The sequence below is a fragment of the Chiloscyllium plagiosum genome, unplaced genomic scaffold, assembly GCF_037043375.1.
Source record: "Chiloscyllium plagiosum isolate Xiang-an unplaced genomic scaffold, Cpla_swu_hap1 HiC_scaffold_12, whole genome shotgun sequence".
Lineage (NCBI taxonomy): Eukaryota > Metazoa > Chordata > Chondrichthyes > Orectolobiformes > Hemiscylliidae > Chiloscyllium > Chiloscyllium plagiosum.
The window spans coordinates 41,170,366-41,190,118 of record NW_028270150.1 but is presented as its reverse complement, the minus strand read 5'-3'; the positions used below and the strand labels follow the sequence as shown (position 1 = coordinate 41,190,118).

Genomic DNA, 19,753 nt, shown 5'->3' with positions numbered 1-19,753 from the left:
TGATCAGATGAGCTCAGGAGTAGCAGATGGAGTTTAATTTAGATAAATGTGAGCTTTGCATTTTGGTAAGCTAACTCAGGACAGGAATTATAAAGTTAATCGTAGGATTCTGATGAGTGCTGCTGAACAGAGACTTTAGGCTGCTGGTTTGTAGTTCCTTGGAGGTAGAGACAGGGTAGTGAAGAAAGTGGTTGGTAGTCAGTGCATTTAGTGTAGGAGTTGGGATGTCATGTTGCAGCTGTACAGGAAATTAGTCAGGCGTTTTTTGAAATTGTGTTCAGTTCTGGTCTCTTTAATATAACAAAAATATTAAACTTGACAGAGTGCAGAAAAGATTTATAAAGATGTTGCCAGGATTGAGCTATAGGCAGAGACTGAATAGGCTGGGACTAATTTCCCTGGAATGTCGGAATCTGAGGGATTAATTTAGAGATTTATAAAATCATGAGGGACATGGGTGGTGAATAGCCAAGGTCTCTCTCTCTCTCTCTCTCTCTCTCTCTCTTCTCCCCCCCCCCCCAGGGTAAAGGAGTCCAAAATGAGAGGGCATAGGTTTTGGGTGAGAGGGTAAAGCTGTAAAAGAGACCAAAGGAACAACTTTTTCACTCAGGGTGGTGTGTGGCATGAAATGAGCTGCCAGAGGATGTGGTGGAGGCTGGTACAATTACAACATTTAAAAGGCATCTGGATGATTATAAGAATTGGAAGGAATTAGACCTTTATGGGTCGTGCTGGCAAATGGGACTCGATTAATTTAGGGTATCTGGTCAGCATGGGCAAATTGGATGGAAGGGTCCGTTTCTATGACTCTAAATAGAGCAGATTTTTGTGTAATGCTACATACTACTTCAAGACTGCCATGACACACAAATAAGTTTAATATGTATTTCATAGCAACACGTTTAAAACAAAAGAAGCCTTAGGTTGCTGAACTAGTTGGCCACTTCTTTTCTGAGAGGTTTTTTGTTAATTTAACAAGGTTTTTGGGCCAGGAGAAATTTTTTTGTAGTGAAGATCACCAGGTGTCAGTGTTGAGACACTTAATCCTCTTGATGTGTATCAGTGATCTAGATCCTGGTGAAGTGGTCACAATTTACAGATTGTCTGAAACTTGTGAAAGCTGATAGTGTGGAACTTCAAAAGTCCAGGTTGAATTGCAGGCAAAGTGGCAGATGAAATTTAATTTGGAGAAATGTGACATGATTTATTTTGGTAGAAAAAGCATGGAGAGATGATATAAAATGAAGGGTCCAACTCTAAATGGTGTGCAGGAGCTGAGACACCTTTGTGTACATGTGTAAGTCATTGAAGTCATCACAGGTTTGAGAGTGTTAAGAAATCATTACTTAACTGAGGTTTTATTAATGTGGCGTATTGCACAAGGGGAAGAAAGGTATATTGAACTTAGATAATGTGAGAGTTTGGCTTCAGCTAGTGTATTGTATCCAGTTTTCGGTGCCACATTTTAGGAAATATCTGAAGACTTTGAAGACAATGCAGAAAGATTCATAAGAATTATTCAGAGGTGGTTTGTTTCTGTTTGAGTTAGGATTTGGAGAAATTGAATTTTTTTTTCCTTGGAGAGAAGCTGAGAGGAGCTAGTCAAAGACATGAGGATACTGTTAGAATATTTGGAGAGAAACTCTTTCCTCTGAGTAAAAAGAAAGAAAGTAATCTAAAGCAACATGAGGAAACTTATTGTGTAACATTTGATTATGGTCTGAATACACTGTCTGAGATCGATAGAAGCATCTTAAATTGGAGTATTCAAAAGACCCTTAGTTTGTTATCTGAAAGTCAAGAATATGTAGGGTCAGAAGGACATGGTGAGGAAATGGCACGAGATTAATTTCACATTCCGAAAGCAGGTACAGACATGATGATGGGCTGAATGACTACCTCCTGTGCTATAATATTCTGATCTATGAATTATTTCCAGCATTAATCTAGTTACAGACCTGGATCTTTCCTATTTTAATTTTGAAACTGTTTTCCTAGTTAGCTATCTGCTGTGATAATTCTTGTACATGCTGACTACCCCACTTTTGTAAAGAAATATTTTTTGTAAATTATTCATGATATGTAGTTTTCATAATCTTGAATTTTTGCCACCTTGTTTTTGCCTGTTCAAGAGGAAAAGGAGAAAACTGTAAAGTTTAGCAACTATACACCAATTTTATGGTTATGAAATTTTTAAAATTCTTTTCCAGGATCAACGACTTGCTTCAGCTTTGTCATTTGCTTTGACATCTGAAAACAGAGAACAAGTACAACTTGCATTAAAGATCCTGTTTGAGGCAGCATCTTTGCCTGATTTTCCTGCTATAATGTAAGTGTTACAAGTGTTGTTCGGGTAGTGTGATCGCCATGACCATGCACCATCAATTTGATACCCAATGCAAGTCGATAAAAATATAAATTGTAGAATTCACTTGCATTGTAGTGGACTTTGCTGCAGCTAAAATGTTGGGCACTGGAATGGCCTATAAAGAAGTTCAGGTGTGGAGGCCCCTGACACTGAAGGATAAGTGTTCAGAAAGTAAGGGTAAAATAACAATTTTAGTTTTGTCTGATGTCATCTTGTATGATGTTAAGCCAAAAGTCAATTTTTGTAGCTGATTGCAAATACTGTGTATGAAGTCACATGTCAGAGAAGTGGATTTAGGCATTGACTTTGTCCCAAGTGAGCTCTGATGAGTAAATTCTCAATGTCAGGTATGCAACACTTTGTTCTGAGACAAACTTGTGCTCTTTCCATAGTGTGTGAATGCTGAGCTTGAGAGTTTACCAGGTGATGGTGGATTTTATCAACCGTAATGGTATTATTGGAGAGGATGCTTCCAAGATAGCAAAGTTCTATATTGAATGGAAGAGTCTGTTGTTAATGGTGACTGGAGTCGAAGTATGTGGTCGTGGATGGATCTTTACAAGAACTCCAACTCTTCAGACTTATTGTCAGACCACATTGTTTGAAGCTAGGGTCAAATGATCATTAAATAGCAATAGGAACGCATTCATTGACAAATCAGAGTTCATTCAATACTCATTCAGTAACCTTTGTGCAAACTTCGAGCATTTACAAATTGAGTTTGCTGTCTCCTGAATTGAATATGTACTCCTGAGTTTGATAACCTGCTGCCTCAAGACAAATAGGCAATTAAGACTGTCTGCAGAAGTGAACGGGTTCATTGTCGTACAGGATGTTTCAAACAGACAGTTACATTCAGTGCTAACTAAGATAACTCTGATAAAGGAGGCTACTGACTTGAGGACTGCAGAAGTGTAATCTGTGTTGGAGATGAAAGAATCTAAAGGATCCATAATGTCACATCAGAAACCTGAAAGAGAGAAAATTGAATAAGAATCCAACATCAGAGCAATTCAGCAGAACTTCTAATGAGCTGCCAACAAAGTAGTGGAGGTTGGTACAATTGCAACATTGAAAAAGCATCTGGATGGTTATATGAGTAGAAAGGGTTTAGATAGGCATTGCATAGCCTCACTCAGGACATATCCTGAACAAAGGGATTCTTGATCAGCCTACAGCAAAGTCCCAAAACAAAACCAAGCCTCTTCCATCTGCTTGCATTTTCTCGAGGATCTAGGCTGGCCAGCCATTGTTGTTGCTGCTGGCATGTGAACTCGCTACAGCAAAAGCATCCCACTAGGCCTGAATTGAGTAAGAGAACTCTGACTGGAACTCCTGAAGTTGCACGTGAGCCATATGTATCTGTGGTTTTGATTAGATGAGGATTCCCAAAAGAATTCTACAATTAATATCCACATGGGTGTGTACCAGTATGCAAGACTGCCTTTTAGGTGTCATCAGCCTGTGCCATTTTTCAGTGGACGATGGAGAACATTTTAAAAGGCCTACCACTGCCATTTTTCTGGATGATGTGCCAATATGTGGAAAGTCCAATGCATTTAAAGAATTTGGCCAGAGTGCTTAAAGGTTTCTTCAAGAAGGTGTATGCCTGAGGAGGGTAAAATGTGTGTTCTAGGCACCCCAAGTGACCTATCTGGGCTACAGAGTCAACAAGATTGTGTTATGCCCGATGGAAGATAAAGTGAGGGCGATCAAAGGGGCCCCAGCTCCCACGTCTATATCAGAGCTGAGGTCTTCTCTTGGGTTCATATGTAACTTGGCCTCCATCCTGGCACCCTTACATTTGTTTTTGAAAAAGAGTTCATCTTGGAAATTAAATTGTAGCCAAGATGTAGCGTTTAGAGAAGTGAAGAAACAGCTATTGTCATCTAAGGTGTTTGTGCACTATGATCCCAAGAGAGATGTGGTGCTGACATGAGATGCTTCCCTGGAAGGTATTGGTGCAGTGTTGGTTTACTTGTGGCCCAGCAGAGAAGGATGCGTGATGGCATATGCTTCCCAGACTTTGTCTAATTCCAAGTGAAGATATGCCCAGTGAGGGAAGGAAGGTTTGACTGTCCTCTTTGGTGAGAAAGTTCCACCAATGCCTTTTACAGACGTTAATTTGAAATCATAACGGACCCCAAATTCCCTCACCTGTTAGGGTTACTTACAGAAGTTTGGGCTGTGCTACCCAGAATATCTGATCTAATCAAGAGGTGTGCTCTTGTTCGGAGTGTGTAAAATTACAAGTTGGAATACTGTTCAGGAGGCCAAATGGCAAATGCAGATGCCTTGAACTGCCTTCCATTGGCAGATATACCATCGATGGTGCAGCCACTAGAAGATTCCATTTGGTTTTTGAACTTTCTGGACACACATCCAGTTGCTGCTGATTTGATATCAGACTGTGGATACAAAAAGATCTCTTTCTTGAAAACTAAAACAGTTGGTGGTGATGGGGGAAACAAAAAGACCATCACAACCAGAATCAAGATCTTTCTGGACCTGGAGATACCAGATCACCATAGAGGTTGGCAAATTATGGGGAGCAAGAGTGATTGTCCTGAGCAAAGTTCATTGCCAGATACTGTCTGTACTGCACCAGGGTCATTGCGGGTTTCCAAACTGAAGCTATTGGTAGGATGTTATGTCTGGTGGCAGGTTTGGATGCTGACGTAGCTGTTTCGGTTGGGCAGTACCTAGAATGCCGACAAGGACAAAAATTGCCACCAGTAGCTCCCCAATATTTGTGGGAATGTCTATGTTAAACGCTGGACTCTGTTACATGCCACTGGGGCAATCCAGAATTGGAAAGCATAGGTTTAGGGTGAGAGGGGAAAGATTTAAAGTGGACCTAAGGGGCAGCTTTTTTACGCAAAAGATGATGTGTGTGTGTGTGGAATGAGCTGCCAGAGGAAATGATGGATGCTAATACAATTAGAACACTTTAAAAAGCATCTGGATGGGAACTTGAATAGGAAAGGTTTAGAGGGGATATGGACCAAGTGCTGGCAAATGCTAGATTAATTTACGATACCTGGTTAGCACGGATGAGTTGGACCGAAGGGTCTGTATCCATGCTATACATCTGTATGACTCAATGACTATGCCAGTCCTCTTAGTCATTGTGGACACCCATTTAAAGTGGTTTGACCTGCACAGAGTTCATTACAACAATTGAAACATTGCGAGTATCTTTTGTAATACACAGACTTCTGGAGTTCGCGTCTGGCTTTGGCAGTGTAGAGTCCTGATTAAGGGCTTTTGTCCGAAACATCGATTTTCCTGCTTCACGGATACTGCCTGACCAGCTGTGCTTTTCCAGCACCACTCTAATTCTGGAAGTGTTGGTCACAGATAACGGACCATCAGTTATCAGCAAGAAATTGAGTTTTTTCTGAAGTTGCATGGCATTTAGCCTGTAAGGACAATTCCATGCCATCCATTGTCCATTGGTCTGGCAGAAAGAGCAGTCCAAACTTTAAAGGCAAGCTTAAAGGAACAGCCTACAGCATCACTCAATATCCAAACTGTCCCAGTTCCTTTTTGATTATAGGACCAGTCCTAATGCAACTACAAGGACCAGTCCCGCAGTGATGCTAATGGGGAGAAGACTCAGCACCTGACGAAACCTGAGCGTCAAAGATCTGTGGGGGGAGGGTGCAACGGCAACAGGAAAACTAATATCAGACACAAGTCATTTCTAAGCAAGAGAGGCAGTTTTGTTAAGGGAATGAAATTTGGTGGTGACACCATAAGAATGTCCCTGCATAAGAAAAGTATGGCTGATATGAGGTCGGGTCTCATGATTTGCAAAGTTTAGATAAGAGGCGGTCCTGAGCAAGCATGTGGACCACGTGAAAGCAACAACTCAAATGGGGCAGGACCAAAACATACCTGGCCCCTCAGAACAACCAGGAAGGCTGTCATAAACTGTGGGTTCTAACCCTCTACCTAGGGTAGCAGAAACCTCTGAGGACAAATTGGATACGACAGATATCGCAACCATGACACTGTTACTGCTTGAAAATAAGCTTTGGCCAAGAAGCAGCCTACGGTCCGGCACATGCTACCAGTATCTGAGGCAGAGTCAGAGGAACCAGACTCGTGAAAACACCTCCGGAAAAGCTACACGGAAAAAGAACAGGCCTACATCGCAAGACTTATAGGAGGAGGGATGCAGTGATTTGAATGAGGTCAGCCAGGTGGTTATCATAGAATGAGTTTCCTGATTGGACCAGGTTAACAGCCCCAATCAGGGAGTCCTGGCTGACGCACAAACAGCATTCGCATTGATTGTCACTGGCCAGTCTGGTGTTTCCTTTCTTTCTGGTGATGGAATATAAATAAAGATATACGTACTGGTTGTTCTTCACTGTCCTACACCTGCACACACATGACATGGTGCTGGGTAGAAATAAGCACTACTGCTGTTAGGCAGTAGTGTGGGGGAAAGAATGAAAAAGGGAGACCGAAAAAATAAAAACGTGTCAGAGGTTCTGTTCACGTTTTGTAAAAAAAAAAGACCATGTCAGGTTTTCTGCTCACTCTAGGAGCCGGCTCCAAGCTAGCTGGGTCAGTGTCCTGTATTTATGCGTGTGTAAATAAAGGGTAACTTGTTGACAGGACACTGGCCTTTGTGGCGTTAGTCAAGGTACTTTGACAAGCGCCTTTTGCAAGTCCAAATGCAACACGTTGATTGGTTCCCATCTGTCCACTCTGTTTGAGACTTCCTTGAAAAACAGTAATAGTCCGACACTATTTCCTTTTCATAAAGCCAGGCCTGGCTCTGCTTGATTAGATTGTGATTTTCCAAATGTTCTGTTATTACCTTAAAAATTGATTTTTAATACTTTTGCAACAATAGATGTTAAACTAATTCATCTAAAGTTACTCCCTTTTCAAATAGAGACATCACGTTAGCAGTTTTCCGATGTTCTGGTACTTCTCCAGAATCCAAAGATTTTTGAAAAATTGCAACAAATGGATCCACTACCTCTTTTAGGATCCTAGGATGTAAACCATTGGGACCTTGAGCCCCTTTAGTTGGCTAATATTGCTACTTAATTTCTCTGGTATTCTTTCGTATTAAATGAATGTTTGAAATATCTTCCACCATAAAGACTGATGCAAAATATCTTTCTAACTCCTCTACCATTTATTTCCTTGTTCCCCAGAACTATCTCCTAGAATAATTTTCTAAGGGGCCTATGTTTGCTTTGACCTCTCTCTTTTTACATAGTTAACAATTGTTAGTTTTTATTCATCGCTACTTTGTCCTAGTAGTTTATTTTCTGCCTTTATTACATTTGTTACTGCCAGTCTGTAGGGCTATCATTGACTTTTGCGTCCTTACTGTTTTTCCTTTCAACTTAATACTGTCTTTAACGTCCTTGGTTGGCGATAGTTGGTTTATCCCACTCTCAGCAAAAATACATCCCAGGAAGGAGGACTAGTTGTGAGTGTCATGAACTATTTTCTTAAACGCTTACTGCCATTCCTATTAATCTGTCTGTACACTTTTCTTTAGCTAACTCTATCCTCATAAGACCATAAGACATAGGAGTGTAAGTAAGGCCATTCGGCCCATCGAGTCCACTCCGCCATTCAATCATGGCTGATGCGCATTTCAGCTCCACTTACCAGCGTTCTCCCCGTAGCCCTTAATTCCTCTAGACAACAAGAATCTATCAATCTCGGCCTTGAAGACATTTAGCGTCCCGGCTTCCACTGCACTCCGTGGCAATGAATTCCACAGGCCCACCACTCTCTGGCTGAAGAAATGTCTCCGCATTTCTGTTCTGAAATGACCCCCTCTAATTCTAAGGCTGTGTCCACGGGTCCTAGTCTCCTCATTTAACGGAAACAATTTCCTAGCATCCACCTTTTCCAAGCCATGTATTATTTTGTACGTCTCTATTAAGTCTCCCCTTAATCTTCTAAACTCCTACGAATACAATCCCAGTATCCTCAGCCGTTCCTCATATGTTAGACCTGTCATTCCAGGGATCATCCGTGTGAATCTCCGCTGGACACGTTCCAGTGCCAGTATGTCCTTCCTGAGGTGTGGAGAGCAAAACTGGACACAGTACTCCAAATGGGGCCTAACCAGAGCTTTATAAAGTCTTAGTAGTACATCTCTGCTTTTATATTCCAACCCTCTTGAGATAAGAGACAACATTGCATTCGTTTTCTTAATCACAGACTCAACCTGCATGTTTACCTTTAGAGAATCCTCGACTAGCACTCCCAGATCCCTTTGTGCTTTGGCTTTATTAATTTTCTCACCATTTAGAAAGTAGTCTATGCTTTTATTCTTTTTGCCAAAGTGCAAGACCTCGCACTTGCTCACGTTAACTTCCATCAGCCATTTCCTGGACCACTCTCCCAACCTGTCTAGATCCTTCTGTAGCCTCCCCACTTCCTCAGTACTACCTGCCTGTCCACCTAACTTCGTATCATCGGCAAACTTCGCTAGAATGCCCCCGGTTCCCTCATCCAAATCATTAATATATAATGCGAACAGCTGTGGCCCCAGCACCGAACCCTGCGGGACACCGCTCGTCACCGGCTGCCATTCTGAAAAAGAACCTTTTATCCCAACTCTCTGCCTTCTGTTAGACAGCCAATCCTCAATCCATCCCAGCAGCTCACCTCGAACACCATGGGCCCTCACCTTGCTCAGCAGCCTCCCGTGTGGCACCTTATCAAAGGCCTTTTGAAAGTCTAGATAGACCACATCCACTGGGTTTCCCTGGTCTAACCTACTTGTTACCTCTTCAAAAATTCCAACAGGTTTGTCAGGCATGACCTCCCTTTACTAAATCCATGTTGACTTGTTCTAATCAGACTCTGCTCTTCCAAGAATTTAGAAACCTCATCCTTAATGATGGATTCTAGAATTTTACCAACAACCGAGGTTAAGCTGATTGGCCTATAATTTTCCATCTTTTGCCTTGATCCTTTCTTGAACAAGGGGGTTACAACAGCCATCTTCCAATCATCCGGGACCTTTCCTGACTCCAGTGACTCTTGAAAGATCTCAACCAATGCCTCTGCTATTTCCTCAGCCACCTCTCTCAGAACTCTAGGGTGTATCCCATCGGGGCCAGGAGATTTATCAATTTTAAGACTTTTTAACTTTTCTAGCACTATCTCTTTCGTAATGGCAACCATACTCAACTCAGCCCCGTGACATCCTTTAATTTTTGGGATATGACTCATGTCTTCCACTGTGAAAACTGACGCAAAGTACTTGTTAAGTTCTCCTGCTATTTCCTTATCTCCCATCAGGCTTCCTGCATCAGTTTGAAGTGGCCCAATGTCTACTTTTGCCTGTCGTTTGTTTCTTATGTACTGAAAGAAACTTTTACTATTATTTCTAATATTACTGGCTAGCCTACCTTCATATTTGATCCTCTCATTTCTTATTACACTCTTTGTTATCCTCTGTTTGCTTTTGTATCCTTCCCAATCTTCTGATTTCCCACTGTTCTTAGCCACTTTATAGGATCTCTCTTTTTCTTTAATACATTTCCTGACTTCCTTTGTCAGCCAAGGTTGTCTAATCCCTCCCCGGTTAATCTTTCTTTTCTTGGGAATGAACCTCTGTACAGTGTCCTCAATTATACCTACAAACTCCTGCCATTTTTGCTCTACTGTCTTCCCGGTTAGCCTCTGCTTCCAGTCTATTTTAGTCAGTTCCTCTCTCATGCCCTCATAATTACCTTTATTCAACTGTAACACCATTACATCCGATTTTGCCTTCTCCCTTTCAAACTCCAGATTGAACTCTACCATATTATGGTCGCTACTTCCTAAGGGTTCCCTTACTTTAAGATCTTTTATAGAGTCTGGTTCATTGCAAAGCACTAGGTCCAGAATAGCCTGCTCTCTTGTGGGCTCCATGACAATCTGTTCCAAAAAGCCATCCTGTAAGCATTCCATGAATTCCCTTTCTTTAGATCCACTAGCAACATTATTTACCCAGTCCACCTGCATATTGAAGTCTCCCATGATCAATGTAACCTTGCCTTTCTGACATGCCTTCTCTATTTCCCGGTACATGTTGCGTCCCTGGTCCTGACCAGTGTTAGGAGGTCTATACACAACTCCAATTATATATTTTTTGCCTTTGTGGTTCCTCAATTCCACCCACACAGACTCCCCATCATCCGACGCTATGTCATTCAATACCATAGATTTAATTTTGTTCTTAACTAACAAGGCAACCCCACCCCCTCTGCCCACATCTGTCTTTTCGATAAGTTGAAAAACCATGGAGGTTTAACTGCCAGTCCTGACCCCCCTGTAACCAAGTCTCTGTGATGCCTACTACATCATAATCATTCACTATTATCTGTGCCATTAGTTCATCGGCTTTGTTATGAATGCTACGAGCATTCAGGTAAAGTGCCTTAATGCTAACTTCCTTATCATTAGAGATGTTGGAAGTCATATGTCCTAAATTATCCTTGCTTTTTACTGTATTCTCAGTCTGCCTCAATTTTAAATCCGCCTGGAAGCATGCTATCCTGCTGCTTATCTTGCCATTTACCTCCATACTCCCTGTCGCTTTCACTTTCCCTTCCCCCCAACTCAGAAGTTTAAAGTCCTACTGACCACCCTATTTATCCTCTTCGGTAGAACATTGGTACCTGATCGGTTCAGGTGGAGACCGTCCCAACGGTACAGATCCCCCCTGTTCCAAAACTGATGCCAATGCCCCATGAAGTGGAATCCCTCTTTCCCACACCAATCCCTTAGCCACGTGTTTACTTGCCTAATTTTCTTGTCCCTATGCCAATTGGCACGTGGCTCGGGCAGTAATCCAGAGATTATGACCCTTGAGGACCTGTGCTTCTATTTCCTGCCTAGTGCTTCGTAATGCCCAAACAGGTCCTCCACCCTAGTCTTACCTATGTTGTTGGTACCAACGTGGACCACAACAACTGGATCCTCTCCCTCCCGCTCCCGCTCCAATATCCTTTCAAGCCGGTCGGAGATGTCTCGCACCCTGGCACCGGGCAGGCAACACACCATGCGAGACTCCCGATCCGGCTTGCAAAGGATACTATCTGTCCCCCTAATTATAGAATCCCCTATAACCACTACTTGTCTATTAGCTCCCCCCTCTTGAATGGCCTTCTGCACCATGGTGCCTTGGTCAGTTGGTTCATCCTGTCCAGAGCCCTTTTCCTCGTCCGAACAGGGAGCAAGAATCTCGTACCTGTTGGACAAGGTCAAGGGCTGAGGCTCCTCCACTCCTGAACTCCGGTTCCCCCTACCTGCCTCACTTACAGTCACACTCTTTTGTGCCTGATCACTAGCTGAATGTGAATTACTTAATCTCCCAGGTGTGACTGCCTCCTGAAACAAAGCATCCAGGTAACTCTCCCCCTCATTTCATTGTAATTCCCTTTATTTAACTTACACAGTTGGTTCCAACTCAGGTTTCTCACTTTCAGGCTGAATGTTAAATTACTCATGTTATGAGCACTACTTCTACTCTGATCATTTATCAAACCTTCCTTGTTACCTGTTACCAGATCCAAGCTAGCATGCTCCCTGATTGGCTCCATCTCACATTTCTCTAGGAATGCGCTTTATGAATTTGTTGTTGCAGCTATTCTTTCCAATGTGACTAACCCAATCAACATGAAAATTAAAGTCTCCCATAATTATTGTTTTATTCTTTTTACATGCTCCCAATTATTTGTTAATTTTGTAGTTTTTTCCACAGGGTGGTTAGTGTTTGTGTCTATATGTTGGTAGAAGTAATGTTATCTTTTAGTTGTTTTTTAACCTCTCCCCAAATGGACTTTATCATCCAAACCCAGATCATCTGTCACAGTTGTCCTCATTTCATCTGTTGTCAGCAGTGCTATGCCATCGCCTTTTCCATCCCTCCTGTCTTATTGAAAGGTTAAATATCCTTGAATGTTAAGTTCCCAGTTTTGATTTCCTTGTAATCATGTTTCTATAATGACTATGGGACCATTTTCATTACTGAGATTGTTACCTTTTTAGTTCTGTGTGTGATTTAGCCCTAAGTTCATATTCCCTCAGCAAAACCTCTTTCCTCTTTCTATCTATATCATTGGTACCTACATGCACCACGACAACTGGATATTTCCTTTCCATTCCCAAGTCCTTCTGCAGCCCAAGCACCAGGCAGGCAGCACAGCCTTTGGGACTCTCAAACCTGACTACAGAAAAGTGTTATTCCCTTGACTATGTTATCCTGATCACAACTACTTTTTTCTTTTCTTCCCCCTTCTTGAACAGTTCCCTTTATCATGGTGCTATGGTTAGTTTGCTCATCCTCTTTATAACCTCCACTCTCGTCTGCAGAAGAAGCAAGAATCACAAACCTGTTAGACAAGTCCAAGGGCTGAGGATCCTTCAGCACTACCTGCTGGAAACTTCTGTCTGCGTCGCTTGCAGTCACATCCTCCTGTTGCTGAGCACTGACCAAACTTGAGGTGGTCAACCCAAGGCATTTGACTGCCTCCTGAAACACAATGTCCACATAACTCTTCCCCAAACTGTGTTGCAGTGTTCGAAGCTCAGGCTCCAGCTCATCAAATCTGAGTCTAGAGTTCCTCAAGCAGGCAATTTCTTTTACAAATGTAATTACTATGAACTACAGTGTGGTCCACTGCTTCCCACATCATGCAAGTACAATAAATTGCTTGGCCTATTTCATTTACTTATTTCTTAATTTATTGTTTTAAAAATTCTTACTGATCTTTTGGTTTGTAATCTGTGTAAATATTTCTGCCATTTGCACACAATCTGAAAGTAATCTATCCCAGTAGTCAAATTAGCAGCTATTACTAATCAATGAAACAGTTTTTCTGTGATGTTACTCTTTGATTTGTGCTCTGCCCCCAGTCCTCAGCTTCAGTTCATCCTGTTTGTAAAAAAAAACCTTGCAAACTGAGCTAATTAAAAAAAAAAAGAAAAAGCACCCCTTGTCCTCTGCACCAAATTTCAATGCTGCCTCCAAAATCCCTGAAGTATTTACTTAGACTATGTTTCACTTGAAATGTGATCTCTCCTTCCTAACAATGTGAAGCATATATGGCTGAGAAATAGACAGCAAATGCAGCTGGACCCAATACGTGATCTTCCTTGGTGCTGCTAGTGACAGGAAAGGCATTTGATATACAGACGAGGAGCAGGAGTAGGTCATTCTGTACCTTGGGCCTTTATTTTTGTCATTATCAGATAGTGGCTAATTTAACTGTAATCTCAAATTTGCATTTCTACTTACCTCTGATAATTGTTCCCTCTTGCTTACTAAGAATCAATGCACTTCTGCCTTAAAAGTATTCAAAGACTTTGTTTTCAACACCTTTTTCAGGGAGACTTCTGCCTTCCCTCTATTTTACATGGATAATCCCTTAACAGTGATCCCTACTTCTAGATCCCTTTGTAAGAGAAAATGTTCTTCCCATATTCATCCTGTCAAGACCTTTTGAGCTTTTATATAGTTCAATCAAGTCAAGTCACCTCTAACTCCACTAAACTTGAGTGGATGTAAGGCCAGCCTATTCAGCCTTTTCTTATGGATCAACCTGTTTATTCCATGTATTGACAAACCTTCTTTGAACTGTTTCCCATGCAGTTACTTCCTTAAATAATGTGACCAATACTGCACACTACTTCAGATGTGGTTGCACTAATACCCAGTATAACTGAAGTATAACCTGCTTCATTTTGTTCTCCTAGTAATAAATGATAACATTCCATTATCTATCTTAATGCTTGCTGTGCCTTCTTACCAGCCCCTTGTAATTTATGCACTAGGGCACCCAGATTCTTCTGTACAGGAAATTGGTTAAGCCACTGTTCGAACATTGCGTGCAATTCTGATCTCCTTGCTATCAGAAAGATGTTGTGAAACTTGAAAGGGTTCAGAAAAGACTTACAAGGATGTTGCCAGGGTTGGAGGATCTGAGCTACAGGGAGAGGCTGAACAGGTTGGGGCTGTTTTCCCTGAAGCATCGGAGGCTGAGGGGTGACCGTATAGAGGTTTACAAAATTATGAGGGGTATGGATAGGATAAATAGACAAAGTCTTTTCCCTGGGGTCGGGGAGTCCAGAACTAGAGGGCATAGGTTTAGGGTGAGAGGGGAAATATATAAAAGAGACCTAAGGGGCAACTTTTTCACGGAGAGGGTGGTACGTATATGGAATGAGCTGCCAGAGGATGTGGTGGAGGCTGGTACAATTGCAACATTTAAGAGGCATTTGGATGGATATATGAATAGGAAGGGTTTGGAGGGATATGGGCCAGGTGCTGGCAGGTGGGACTAGATTGGGTTGGGATGTCTGGTCGGCATGGATGGGTTGGACTGAAGGGACTGTTTCCATGCTGTACATCTCTATGACATTGCGATTAGATGTTTATTTTTGCTGCCAAAATGGAAAATTGCACATTTTTCCTCCATTCTACTCCATTTGCCATATTTTTGCCCACTCACTTGATTCTATCTCTAACTTTTATTAGCTACTTTATGTTCTCTTCATGATTTCCTTTTCTATCTTTTGTCATCAGCAAATTTGACAACTACACAAGTGACTTGAGAGATGGAGGCAAAAATACCAGTTATTATATCCTCTCAACCTGCAGAAGCCATTATGATTCCTGTCCTGTTAGCTGAACCATCTTCTGTGTCAATATGTTACCCCATATACCATGAGTTTTTACTTTGTTCAATAACCTTTGGATGTGGCACTTTGAGTCAACTATCTTCTTCCCAATGTTCCCTAACCCTTGACCCCCTTAGGCTTTAAGGGCCAGGACACAACAGTATTTCAGAAGCTGTAAATTAGAAGTTAAAAGACTGCTTGAAATATTCAGATCTGAAAGCATCTGTGGAGAGGAAAAGTGAGTTAATATTTCAGGTTGCTGGCATTTTGTCAACTGGAAGGTGGCTGTGGTTGGTTGGGCTCAGGAGCCTAAATAGAATCAAAATTTTGCTTTGTCTTTTAATGCACAAAAAATGTATTTTAGTTCAGAAGTATGCACTGTGTTGCAAAATGCAATGGATGTTTAATGAATCCTGCAGTGTAATCATTCACAGTACCATCTATTGAACTAAGTTGAGGTGTGGGAAGAGCTTTAGGATTTTATGGCTTTTGTGGTTTAACTGAAATAAATTATTTGGGTGCTTAAGTGCCAATAATAAATGATCTTAAAATAGAATGCAAAAGCTGTTACAAGATGAGTAACATCAAATTTAATTTCTTCCCCAGTAAATTTTGATTTTAAGTTTAAAACTGTTGTAAGAGTAGGCAAAAGTAAACATTGGGCCACTTCAAACTGATGCTGAAAGCCTAGTGATGGGAGATAAGGAAATAGCTGGAGAACTTAATAAATACTTTGCGTCAGTCTTCACAGTGGAAGACATGAGTAATATCCCAACAATTAAAGAGAGTCAGGGGGCTGAGTTGAGTATGGTTGCCATTACAAAAGAGAAAGTGCTAGAAAAGTTAAAAGGTCTTAAAATTGATAAATCTCCTGGCCCCGATGTGCTACATCCTAGAGTTCTGAGGGAGGTGGCTGAGGAAATAGCGGAGGCGTTGGTTGAGATCTTTCAAAAGTCACTGGAGTCAGGGAAAGTCCCGGATGATTGGAAGATCGCTGTTGTAACCCCCTTGTTCAAGAAAGGATCAAGACAAAAGATGGAAAATTATAGGCCAATTAGCCTAACCTCGGTTGTTGGTAAAATTCTAGAATCCATCATTAAGGATGAGGTTTCTAAATTCTTGGAAGAGCAGGTCGGATTAGAACAAGTCAACATGGATTTAGTAAGGGGAGGTCGTGCATGTTGGAATTCTTTGAAGAGGTGACAAGTAGGTTAGACCAGGGAAATCCAGTGGATATGGTCTATCTAGACTTCCAAAAGGCCTTTGATAAGGTGCCACACGGGAGGCTGCTGAGCAAGGTGAAGGCCCATGGTGTTCGAGATGAGCTACTGGTATGGATTGAGGATTGGCTGTCTGACAGAAGGCAGAGAGTTGGGATAAAAGGTTCTTTTTCGGAATGGCAGCCAGTGACAAGCGGTGTCCCGCAGGGTTCAGTGTTGGGGCCGCAGCTGTTCACGTTATATATTAATGATCTGGATGAAGGGACTGGGGGCATTCTAGCGAAGTTTGCTGATAGGCAGGTAGTACTGAGGAAGTGGGGAGGCTGCAGAAGGATCTAGACAGTTTGGGAGAGTGGTCTAGGAAATGGCTGATGGAATTCAATGTGAGCAAATGCGAGGTCTTGCACTTTGGGGAAAAAAGAATACAAGCATGGACTACTTTCTAAACGATGAGAAAATTCATAAAGCCAAAGTACAAAGGGATCCGAGAGTGCTAGTCGAGGATTCTCTAAAGGTAAACATGCAGGTTGAGTCCGTGATTAAGAAAGCGAATGCTATGTTGTCATTTATCTCAAGAGGGTTGGAATATAAAAGCACCGTTGTGCTACTGAGACTTTATAAAGCTCTGGTTAGGCTCCATTAGGAGTACTGTGTCCAGTTTTGGTCCCCACACCTCAGGAAGGACATACTGACACTGGAGCATGTCCAGCGGAGATTCACACAGATGATCCCTGGAATGGTAGATCTAACATACGAGGAAGGGCTGAGGATCCTGGGATTGTATTCATTGAAGTTTAGAAGATTAAGGGGAGATCTAATAGAAACTTACAAGATAATACATGGCTTGGAAAGGGTGGACGCTAGGAAATTGTTTCTGTTAGGCAAGGAGACTAGGACCCGTGGACACAGCCTTAGAATTAGAGGGGGTAAATTCAGAACAGAAATGCAGAGACATTTCTTCAGCCAGAGAGTGGTGGGCCTGTGGAATTCATTGCCGCGGAGTGCAGTGATGGCCGGGACGCTAAATGTCTTCAAGGCAGAGATTGATTAAATTCTTGATGTCACAAGGAATTAAGGGCTACGGGGAGAATGCGGGTAAGTGGAGTTGAAATGCCCATCAGCCATGATTGAATGGTGCAGTGGACTCGATGGGCCAAATGGCCTTACTTCCACTCACTCCTATGTCTTATGGTCTTAAGATTTTGAGTGTTGAAACTTTTATGTCGCAAATCCTATAAATTTTGTAACTGCTATAAAAATGTAAAATTTCTTATACTCCAGTAGAATGAGAGTGTATGCTGTCCTGAATATAGTAAAGAGTGAGAATACATTTTGCATTCATGCTGCTTTGTTCTTTTTAGGCTTGGAGAAAGCATTGCTGCGAATAATGCTTATAAACAGCAGAACACTGACCATGTAATGAAAAAAGTTCCAGTCCATCAGCATTCAGCAAGCTTTGTCAGATCAAAATGTTCAAGTACAACCAATGTTGCCAGATCTAATATCCATGAGTTAATTGATAAATTGCAATTAGGAGTGGAGGTTTGTATTGCATGTTCATTGGATATATAACGTATTTGTCAATGTTATCATTTACCTTTTAATATTGTGCTGAAATCTAGTTGATGCTAACTCTTTATTAGAGGGTGTTGGAAATGCTGTTGAGCCACGATGTATCTCATGTAATCTTTCTGTTTAGTCATGGGATATGGATATCACTGCAAGATCAGCATTTATTACTTGCTCGTAAATGTTCTTGAGAAGAAGTGAGTAACTACCATCTTGAACTGATGCACCTATGTGGAAATAGGAAAGGAACGCCATGATTTTGACCCTCTGATCAAGAAAGAACATTGATATCTTTCTGGGTCAATAGACAATAGACGCAGGAGTAGGCCATTCAGCCCTTCAAGCCTGCACCGCCATTCAATATAATCATGGCTGATCATTCCTAATCAGTATCCTGTTCCTGCCTTATCTCCATAACCCTTGATTCCACTATCTTTGAGAGCTCTATCCAACTCCTTCTTAAATGAATCCAGAGTGTGGGCCTCCACTGCCCCCTGTGGCAGAGCATTCCACACAGCCACCACTCTCTGGGTGAAGAAGTTTCTCCTGAGCTCTGTCCTAAATGGTCTACCCCGTATTTTTAAGCTGTGTCCTCTGGTTCGGCACTCACCCATCAGTGGAAATATGTTTCCTACTGCCAGAGTGTCCAATCCTTTTATAATCTTATACGTCTCAATCAGATCCCCTCTCAATCTTCGAAACTCAAGGGTATACAAGCCCAGTCGCTTCAGTCTTTCAGTGTAAGGTAATCCTGCCATTCCAGGAATTGACCTCGTGAACCTACGCTGCACTCCCTCAATAGCCAGAATGTCTTTTCTCAAATTTGGAGACCAGAACTGCACACAGTACTCCAGGTGTGGTCTCACCAGGGCCCTGTACAGCTGCAGAAGCACCTCTTTGCTTCTATACTCAATTCCTCTTGTTATGAAAGCCAGCATGCTATTAGCCTTCTTCACTACCTGCTGTACCTGCATGCTTGCCTTCATTGACTAGTGTACAAGAACACCCAGATCTCTCTATACTGCCCCTTTACATAAATTGATTCCATTCAGGTAGTAGTCTGCCTTCCTGTTCTTGCTACCAAAGTGGATAACCATACATTTATCCACATTAAATTGCATCTGCCATGCATCTGCCCACTCACCTAACTTGTCCAGGTCACCCTGTAATCTCCTAACATCCTCATCACTTTTCACCCTGCTACCCAGCTTTGTATCATCAGCAAATTTGCTAATGTTATTGCTGATACCATCTTCTATATCATTAACATATATTGTAAAAAGCTGTGGTCCCAGCACGGATCCCTACGGTACCCCACTGGTCACTGCCTGCCATTCCGAAATGGAGCCGTTTATCACTACCCTTTGTTTCCTATTAGCCAACCAATTTTCAATCCAATCTAGTACTTTGCCCCCAATACCATGCACCCTAATTTTACTCACTAACCTCCTGTGTGGGACTTTATCAAAAGCTTTCTGAAAGTCCAGGTACACTACATCTACTGGATTTCCCTCATCCAACTTCATAGTTACATCCTCAAAAAATTCAAGAAGATTAGTCAAGCATGATTTCCACTTCATAAATCCATGCTGACTCTGTCCTATCCTGTTACTGCTATCCAGATGTGCCGTAATTTCATTCTTTATAATAGACTCCAGCATCTTTCCCACCACTGAGGTCAGACTAACTGGTCTATAATTACCTGCTTTCTCTCGTCCACCTTTCTTAAAAAGTGGTATAACATTAGCCACCCTCCAATCCTCAGGAACCGACCCCGAATCTATTGAACTCTGGAAAATAATCACCAACGCATCCACGATTTCCTGAGCCACCTCCTTCAGTACCCTGGGATGCAGACCATCAGGCCCCGGAGACTTATCAACCTTCAGACCTAACAGTCTCTCCAACACCAATTCCTGGCAAATATAAATTC

At 41.9% G+C, this 19,753-nt stretch overlaps 1 protein-coding gene across 5 annotated transcripts in view; it reads left to right on the top strand.

The window, feature by feature from the left end:
• Positions 1 to 19,753, top strand: part of cip2a (cellular inhibitor of PP2A) — a 71,542-nt gene that overhangs the window by 36,579 nt on the left and 15,210 nt on the right. For all 5 annotated transcript variants that reach the window (XM_043701060.2, XM_043701064.2, XM_043701059.2 and 2 more), the window contains 2 exons: positions 2,211 to 2,329; positions 17,613 to 17,793. In XM_043701060.2, coding sequence (XP_043556995.2) covers positions 2,211 to 2,329; positions 17,613 to 17,793 — 300 coding nt within the window. The remainder of the gene's footprint in view (positions 1 to 2,210; positions 2,330 to 17,612; positions 17,794 to 19,753) is intronic.